The sequence below is a fragment of the Cupressus sempervirens genome, chromosome 2 (genome assembly GCF_028749045.1).
Source record: "Cupressus sempervirens isolate cs-2001-9-10 chromosome 2, ASM2874904v1, whole genome shotgun sequence".
NCBI classification, from domain to species: domain Eukaryota; kingdom Viridiplantae; phylum Streptophyta; class Pinopsida; order Cupressales; family Cupressaceae; genus Cupressus; species Cupressus sempervirens.
Genome location: NC_143119.1, coordinates 127,813,366 through 127,823,668, shown reverse-complemented (window position 1 = coordinate 127,823,668; position 10,303 = coordinate 127,813,366). Strand labels below are relative to the sequence as shown.

General features: G+C 32.4%; 1 protein-coding gene across 1 annotated transcript; it reads left to right on the top strand.

Moving 5' to 3' along the window:
- Positions 1-2,502: 2,502 nt before the first annotated feature.
- On the top strand, positions 2,503-3,381 carry LOC149571368 (RING-H2 finger protein ATL64-like). Its single transcript, XM_089808977.1, has one exon. The coding sequence runs from the start codon at positions 2,749-2,751 to the stop codon at positions 3,211-3,213; it is 465 nt and encodes a 154-aa protein (XP_089665103.1). The 5' UTR covers positions 2,503-2,748; the 3' UTR covers positions 3,214-3,381.
- Positions 3,382-10,303: the final 6,922 nt, after the last annotated feature.

The window sequence follows — 10,303 nt, the reverse complement described above, 5'->3', positions numbered from 1 at the left end:
TGCGAACCTCTAAATGCATAGACACGCTTACTGGTCTAATCACATAATGCAAATGAGTTTGGATTTAATAATCACTGAAAGGTTTAATTTAAACATTTTAATAAAGGATACGTCGACCATATAAAGACGACATTGGTAAAATATGAATGGCTGAATCACTAACTCCATGTGCCACTGTCAGGGATATAAATCCTGCACACTAAACAACACGATCAAGTGCAATTGCATATAATAACATAGCCGAAGCAATAAATGCATTAAATCACCTAATTTAACCATTTATTTAATTATATTAAAATAATCTATTTACATCACTCACATTCGCATTAAGCATACAACACAAGAATGAAGTAATTAACAATAGCATTAAATCCATCACATAACATAATCAAAGGTATGTCCAAATACCAGATAACCAGATATCATCATAAAAACACATTGTCATCTCAAAATGGCATCGTCATGCAATATGATCAACTGAACAACATAGTAGTCTAAAATCTATGATATTGGAATCAAGGTGTAACATTTGACTCTCAGGTCCTCTCAAATATAAAGCATCACATAAGAACATATATCTCTCAGATCAAAATATAACAAGGTAAATGTCTGCAACACACAACCAAATAATCCAACATGAACAATCCATTCTAATTACTTAAGCATTTAATAATGATTGATTACTCTGCATTAAAAAGGAATTTAAAACACATAAACAACCATAGTCATAAACATGACTAACCATTGCTACAGGAACCTAGTTCAGTGTAGCATGGTAATAGTACACAGTGCAATCTCTGCACACATCTCAGGGTAATCATGGAACAACCTCATGATACCACATCAATCCTGGTAACCACTGGCACAAACCTCAGTGAACCATAAATCACATCATAATCTCAAAGATCAGTCAAAAGCATAATCAAAGCAACTGATACAAAAACATAAATCCAAACACCTTGACGGTGTAGACCACTCAGGGTCACAATCATGATCCCATCACAACAAAAGATCAGCAAGGTTGCATCCATCAGGATGACTTACAAAAGTCAAATGGGAGAGGCACTACAAGAGAACACAAAACACAAAGATTTAACATGGTTCACCCAATCTTCAAGCTATGTCTACCAAACAATGAGTCCAATATTCTTATTATCTAGTGATTACAACCTGATTATAGGACTAGGTTGAATAAAGTGGAAAATAAAGAACCTCCAAGTCTGATTAGGCTCCACATAACAACACAATTATGTGCACACATTTTAATGTATGTTTTTAATCTAGCCCTTTTATGTTTAGGGTCATTTCTAAGATTGTGTATATGACCTTGTCAAATTCAAGCTTTTGAACTCCCACCTATACACTCCCACCAACATTCATCTAAAAACAAGTTTATCAGTGTGTTGTTACACCCTTCTACTTGAAGGGACTTGATGCACTTTGATCTCTCAGATTATAGCATTTGGTTTTGAAATAGGAAAAAAAATGTTTAGTTTTTAATAAGCATTCTAATGATTGAAAGCTTTGTTTTATTGTATTTTGTACACTATTTTTGCAAGCTAACCAATGAAAACATATGCATGTATAAACATAAAAATCCCACAAATGTCTTATACATATTTCCAAACTTTATATATAACAAGAAGTTGAAAGAACTAAGGCTTCGTAGATGAAGAATAATTTTTTGCAACTATAGACTTGACCTTTACTACTACACTCATTCTTACATATAAAATGAAGAATATTCTAATCTAAAAGACAATTATTAACTTAATATTCACTATTTTAAATTCTAAAATAATACAAATTTTAGAAGATTCATTTGGATCACTCTTTCCTTAATTATATAAATATTTTTTTAATTTATATATATGTGATTGTTACAAGCTATCACATTATCAATTTGAACATATTGTCTATATATAGTCGAAATCAATTGTAACTTTATATCTATATTTTAATATTCAAAGTCATTTACACTTAAATTTTTTTTTTTAAATAGTCATATTATTTACATTATATTATTGACTTGTATAACATTGCTTGACATCTATGACATGTTATGTATAGGTGGTTATCAATTGTACTTTGTCCTCTGTGTAGTACAAATTTAAAGTGAAATCTTTGTTGTACAAATTTAAAGTGAGGCGCACACTTTCAACACACATGTATTTCAATATATCAATATACAAGATTTACAATAATTTTTTAAAATAATATTTAATTTTAGTATCAAATTGCATTTCTTGTTTCACATGGTAAAACTATAAAATTCTCCTATAAACTAAAACATTAAACTTAAAATTTTATTGAATGTTTAATTTATAGATCATTCTTGATATATACTATTACAAGTTTGAAAAAAGGACCCACCCAAACCCAAAAAAATCCAAACCGATTTGCAGATGGATACAAAGTACCGTGAACTACTCACGCCGGCGATTGTAATTGATAACTGCTGAATTGATGACTGTTTTAAGTTCCAGTTAGACAAATTCGATATGCCAAATGCAAGTGCCGTGTACATTCGGGCAACTGAGTCTCAATGCGTCAGCTCCTCAGTTGGGCTTCAATGACAAAGTGACAAGGAAACGGATTTCAATATCAAATGCAAAAGGTCTAAAGATGAGTGAAGAATTTGCCAGGGACAGTTGAATTTGAGAGGTAGTTTAATCTTAATGTGAGTTTTATGATGGTATTCAGATTAGTATATAAGCATTTTAACGACAAAGGGGAAGAACATTTGGTATGGCTATTTCTCCTTCTCCCTCTGCCGGTTGGGTTCACAAGCAGGAGCATGATTACAGTTCAAGGAGGGCTGCTTTTGTGGACAATGCATTGTTCATAGTCTCTGTGGTTCTCTTCACAGCGGCTCTTCTCACGGCTGCCTTCACATTTTTCGCTCTGTGCTTCAAACGATTCTGTGGTCGTCGACCGCCATTAGAGAGCAGGGGAAGCTCTGTCGACCTCCCTCGGAGGAAACCAGTTGCAGAAAGTCTTCCCATGTTTGTGTACGAGTGTGAGAATGATGGCGATCAAGGGCTTGAATGCGCAGTTTGTTTGAGTGAGTTTGAGGAGGAAGAGAAGGGAAGAGTTCTGCCCGCGTGTAATCACAGCTTCCATGTCGACTGCATCGACAAATGGCTCGACTCGCATTCGACCTGCCCAGTTTGTCGAGCCGACGCCGGAGTCGACATGACGTTGGCACCGTAGAGATACTATCCAAAGTTTTCCCCAACATGATGTAAGCCCCTCACACCCCCTTGGTAATTTGTAAATGCACCTTAATGGGTTGCAATGGTTAGGTCTATGTGTAAATGTAATCTGCACATCTTATATGAAGCGATTATATATTGATTTGAGATACTCATTAAATATAAATGTTGGCATAGTTTCAATCATAAATTTAAATGCTTGAATATATGCAAATATGAGTTCAAACATATGGTAGGTATTGTATTAATGTAATACAATACAGATATACTTTTATTCATATTGAATAATTAATGCTAATAAATGCAATTTTTTTTAGATATTAAGTATGATATGACATCTAAAATAATGTTTGATCTACAAATAATTTGGCATGTTAACTTATATATGTATTAGTTGAAGTCAAGCATTTAGCCACTACTAGATGAAAACTTATAGAATTTGGAAGCTTCTAGATCTTACAACTCATTTTTTTTTATCAATGTTACAAATCATATTCTATGATCTATCATTAGAATAAAGACAGCTAGAAGAAAAGAGAATAACTAAGTAAATATAAATTCAAAAGAAGCTAAATAATAGAGCGAGGTGATCATTGTTTACTCATTGATTCTCTTATTCAATTGAGTTTATCCCAATGATGATCATTGAGTATGATTTGCAATTGTGGTATTAAAAATGGTCACACATGCGAGCATCACCTAGATCCAATGAATGCTAAGTGTTCCATTTATTCTCATGAGAGATGGATTTGTGTTGAATCACTACTCATGAAATATGGTTCAATGAGTTTGACTCAAAAACTAAATAGTTAAATCCCAATAGCAATATCACAATGGTCACAAAATCAAATCTAGAACCTCTCAATTTCAATTATATGGACTATAGAAACGTAATGTCTTTAATATGCATTTATAGTCTCAACAAAACTACCTCTAGACCTAATTATCAAAGAGTTGGAGACATATAGTCTAGAAGCACTGAAAGGTCATTTTTATGAACATGTTTATAATTTGAAGACAAAGAACATGAGGCTTTTGTACTTATTCGACCATAAGAATGACACAATAAATTATTTTTGAGGATGCAAGGATAGTGCATGTGTAATGGAGATGTTTCCTTTGGTAAAAAAGAATACCAAAATAGAGTGTGTCATTACTATTTAAAGCAATTCTAAACAATAATTTTTTTTTGAGTTATATGCTAATGCAAGTCTAAGTGTTGCAAAGTGATTATTTATAGTGTATCATCTTAAAATGGAAGCACCCACCATTCAAGACCTTTAAGAGCTCATCCTTTAGTGGCCTTATGGACCATGGATGGATTCGTGCTTAATCATCTCTTTCTCCTATTCTGCCTTGTATCTTCTGCTTTTTATCAATGTAGTTTCTGAGACCTTAGCAAAAGCTCAATGTAGGCCAACCCTAATATAGGTCGACCTATTTTAGAATCGGCCGACCCTGTTCAACTTGTTTCCCAGGAATTTTAAATCTTGGGGCCAATTTTATCTCGGGGTTGTAAATTAAAAAATTGAGTGACCTTGTCAACTTGCTTTGCTTTTGCACCCAAAAACTAGTATAAAAGGAAGCCTGGGCACCTCATTTTCACAGATCCATTAACATCCATAATAATTATAGAAATTGCACGTGCAAGCTCAAGCATTCAAGTATTCAAGAAAATGGATTTTCTACAAGCATTCAAAGATTCAAGGATCTTTTGTGAGCATTTCCTCTTCAAAATCTAGTGTTTTATTGGCCATTAAGGGAGGAGATCTACATTAAGGAAATCATCTTCTTCATTGATGCACATCTACATCCATGGATCCATGATGTGGTTTTGGTATATCCATTGCATTGTGGAGATTTCCTACATCCTTCATTGAAAATTCAACATCTACAACATACAAGCATTACAATATTGACAAGGGTTTCTACTGGCAAGATGAATACTTACATTTGTCTTGATTTCCTTTACATATTTATATTTCAATTTCAAGATTGATTCCTTAATCTAAGGCTTGACCAAAGAAAGCTGTCATTTGCCCCAAACAAGAAACAAGTTTTTACTGTGTACAAGTGTAGGATAGCTAAGTTGCAACTACATATATGTAACTACTTGGTGAAAAAATTCTAAAGAAGTTGGCTTGACTTTGCTACTATGTCTTTGAAACATTATGAATTCATCATAAAGAATTCAAACACATTGCCACCAACTCAGCGTCTCCTTGGAGTCCTATGGAAAACAACACTTTCTGAGTTTTCTATTGTGATCGTGAATCCACAATCAAAATTTCTATCACAAGTTCAAATTTATGATTTTTTCAAGGAAAAAGGTATATTTATCTATAGGTTTCAAGGTGAGTATTTTATCATTCATTTGGCTTTCTAGTCTAGACCTATTTCTATATCTTAATTGGTTTGATTGTATATATATAGCACCTAGATCTATCATACTCTTCTCATTCAATTTGCATTTACACATCTTTAATCAAACTTTACATTGCATAAAGAGGACTTGTTTGCATACTCTCTTGATATAATTTTGGTTTAACATTGTCATCCATTTATCCCTTTGGATTTTGCTAGTCTAAATTGGGTTATATGGAGAGTTATGTTTGGGAGACCCTCTTTCTCTTGTATTGACACTACAACATTAGTATTATTATTATTATTTTGGAGGTGGCTTTCTTAAAGTTTACCCTGATATTAGTATTATTTTATCTCCTCTCCTTTGTTTGACCATAGATTAAGTTTCCCAGTACCAAGCCTATGTAGGTCAAGATTGATATCAATGATTTTTCAAGTGTTTCTATTGCAAGATTTATATCAATAGATTACTTCAATGTCCCAATACATGTGTCCTATTTATTTTTTCCACTTTCTATTTGGTTAATCAAACTATCTTGTGTTCCACTTGGTGGTCTCTACATTGATGAAGGAGGTTAGGGTACATTTTCTTCACTAATTTATTCATTAATTTTTTCACTAGGAGATGTTGGAGAAATTGGTTTACAGGAACTATTATTTCTTGGAAGTTGAAACAAGATTTATTTTAAAGCTCTAATTAAACTTAGATTTTGATAAAAGTTGCTTTGAGAATGAAATTAGATTTAAAATCCAAATTAAACTTAAATTTCAATAAAAAAGAGTTATTGGTTGCAAATTAACTTACATCTTCCACCTTTTCGACCTCCTCAACATGGTCAAGACATTGTTGTTGAAATCCAATCCACCCATGAAGGAAAATGGGATCCAAGAATGGCATGCATAATTATAAAACATAAACCCTCTCATTTCTCACAATCTAAGAAAAATTTTGGGCTTTTTAAGCTATTGTTTTGTTTTAATATTTTCTTTTCTCATAGGGTGCACACCCTATACATTGTATGCCATATTTTTTTATTTTTTTATTTTGAGTGGGGGGGCATAAGTAAATACGTGACTTTTTTTTGGTCCCCCATAATTGTGCACTTACCCTTTGTTTTCATTTATATTCCATCACGCTTCCACCACTCTATACTTATTTGCATAGGTTGCCACATATATTTTCTATATTGGTCCATTTACTTGAGCTAATGTTTACACATCATTAATGATTTTCTCACATGACTCACTTATGTCCTACATAAATATTATTCACATTAGAATCCATTAAGATTTTTGCCTTCTATACAATATTTCATACTTCCATGTGACCTAACCATACTCTAAGAGTTGGGCTCTAGCCTAATTTGCTACATTTTAGTTGTATTGATCCATATATTGTCCATCTTAGTCACGACTAGACACTTATGACCTTACTTTCAAAAATGGTTCTTACACTCTTGGATATCATATTGAGATAATATAGTAGTTTAATTCCCAACACAACCACACGAGTATCCTAGCCATTAAAAGCTACATCAGAGTTCTTTCCTCAAAATGAGGTCAATATTATTGCTTTATATCAATCCATGTCTTAATCATGATTATTATTTGATAAATTCATATAGATATTACATGATGCATTACTTTCAAATCATTTATATTTAGACTTATATTAATACATGATTATCTTCTTACATGTTTAACTTATATTCATTTGTTCCCTCTCTCATATTATTTGTATCTTATGGACACAACCAATTGTAGGGGCGTTTTATGTTGGGAAAAATCTTATATTTGAGTTTTATATAAGGATATTTGTGCTTAGAAAGACATGTTCCTATTTAAAATGCATTATCAAAGATACCTTATAGGACCCATGTAAACATATTTACTTTCACGCATGTTTGTGAGTACCCCCTAAATTGATATGCATGGTCATTATAGGATTCCAATATTCCTCAACTCAAGGTGAGGGGAAATTTAATAGTAATATTTATAAACTTGTGTCATTTTATATTATCCATTTAAGAAAAGGGTCTTGATACATTGACATATTTACAAATGGTACTTACTATGCAAATTTATGTCCCTTCCTTATGACCCCCTACTCCACTACACACATCCCTAAACATTTGCACACTGCCCCATTCACACATTTACTCATTCTCACAAATTCACCATATTCACATATTTATTACACCAATTTGTCAAGATTAATGAGATAGAAATAATAATTGCATGCAAATACAACCAATATCATAAAATAGTAAACCACGTAGAAGAGAACACAAAACACAAAGATTTAACATGGTTCACCCAATCTTTAAGCTATGTACACCAAAAAATGAGTCCAATATTCTTATTATCTAGTGATTACAACTTGATTACAATCTGCAAGCCCTTATAGCTCAATATCACTACAGGAAGCTAGAATCTCATCACACATAAGAAAATCCCTAACCCTAAGCCATTTTATACAAGTATTTTTTGCTTACAAAATTCAGGCTAGAGTATTCTAACCAATAGAAAAATAGTTGATCACACCTTTTACAATAGTAAAGTCATTTGAGTTTTTTGGGACGCTGACCCCAAAAACCCTCTTGGGGGAGTTGCCCCTTGATCTCACCCTGTATCACGATAGGGAGTGCACTTGAGGCTTTTATCTAGGACCTCGCAAGGGGCATTGCCTTAAGTTTTCCCTATAGGGGGAGCCCTATAAAAAACAACACTTTCTGAGTTTTCCATTGTGATCATGAATCCACATTCAAAATTTCTATCACAACTTCAAATTTATGGTTTTTCAAGCAAAAAGGTATATTTATCTACACATTTCAAGGTGAATATTTTATCATTCCTTTGGCTTTTTAGTCTAGACCTATTTCTATATCTTAATTGGTTTGATTTTATATATATAACACCTAGATCTATCATACTCTTCTCATTCAATTTGCATTTACACATCTTTAATTGAACTTTACATTGCATAAAGAGGACTTGTTTTCATACTCCCTTGATATAATTTTGATTTAACATTGTCATCCATTTATCCCTTTGCATTTTTCTAGTCTAAATTGGGTTATATTGAGAGTTATGTTTGGGAGACCCTCTTTCTCTTGTATTGACACTACAACATTTGGGGTCAAATTGCGATGATAATTTGTGATGACAGTATAATTTGTGATGATTTTCATTTTTTTTACAATTCTCCTTGATGTCATCACAATACTGACATTGGAGTCACAATTGTGACACCCTCGTGAGCATACACAAAGAAAAAGGAAAACACGATATAAATAATTTTCCATTTGTTTTGATTGTGGAGAGTTGCACGCAAAAGAGGTGGAGAGCTTTGAACGAGAGTGGAGAGTTGTGAATGTTATCATGCTCTTTGGATTGGTGCATTTGGTTTTTGTGCCCTTGTGATATGTATTTCATTGTTAGGCCCTTGCTTTACAATTCCATTGTCATGTCATTCCCTTGCACTATGATTTCATTGTTGTGTCATGCCCTTGGTCTGTGATTTTATTTTCATTTCATGCACTTGTGATCTACATACCCTTGCTCTATGATTTTGTTTAAGGGAGAGAAGAGGTACATGTGTAAATGTTTTTCTTTTCTTTTCCTTGTAAATATGTATGTCTTTATATTTCCTTCTAAACATGCATCTATTTATATAGTCAAAAAGATCTCCTTTAAGGTCCTTATTACATATTATCTCACAACAGAAAAATGATCCAATTGCATACATATTCCAGAATCCAAATAATAAAATAATAAAAAACACTCAACTCGTGCTAAGTGACTTACTTCAAGATCCTGCACAAAAATAATGTAGACCATGAAAAATGGGCAAAGTTCACAAGAAATTTTGCAAAAACATATCATAGAATTTTTTTTGGAAAGAAACAAGCCATAACCCAGTTAAATTGGTCTAGTTTCTGATTAGCTTGGTTGACTACAAATTCTTGTAGAATTGTCATCAAATTAGGTATAATAAAACAAACAATCATCTTTACCAAAAATGATCCAGCTACATACATATTCCAGAATTCAAATAATAAAACATTAAAACTCACTCAACCTGTGCTAAGTGACTTACCTCAAGATCTTGAACAAAAATAATGCAAACAATGAAAAATGGGCAGAGTTGCAAGAAATCTTACAAAAAACATATCACAATAGATATTTTTAGAAAGAAACAAGCCATAACCTAGTTAAATTGGTCTAGTTGTTGATTAGCTAGGTTTATTACAAATTCCTATAGAACTGTAATAAGATTAGGTACAATAAAATGAACAATCAACTTTAACAAAAATGATCTAGTTGCATACATATTCCAGAATCCAAATAATAAAACAATAAAAATCACTCAACTTGTGCTAAGTGACTTACCTCAAGATCTTGCACAAAAATAATGTAGACTACGAAAAATGGGCAAAGTGTGCAAGAAATTTTTCAAAAACATATCATAGCAGATATTTTTAGAAAGAAACAAGCCTGACACATATTTCAAACTTCACATAGGTTTCCTGACACATCAAAGGCAACCAAAGCAAGAAAACAAAAGCACAAACCAAGATCGACTCGGATGGATATTCAAAACTTATTACATGAGTTGTTAGTATAAGTAAATGAAAAATGATATGCAAATACTTATAAATTGTAAACAATTTGGTCTGATGAAATTGATTTACAAAAAAATTTCATGATACCAAAAAATTTAG

Bases quoted from the DNA above. Each gene is read 5' to 3' on its own strand.
- LOC149571368 (XM_089808977.1), top strand. From the start codon at position 2,749: ATGGCTATTTCTCCTTCTCCCTCTGCCGGTTGGGTTCACAAGCAGGAG.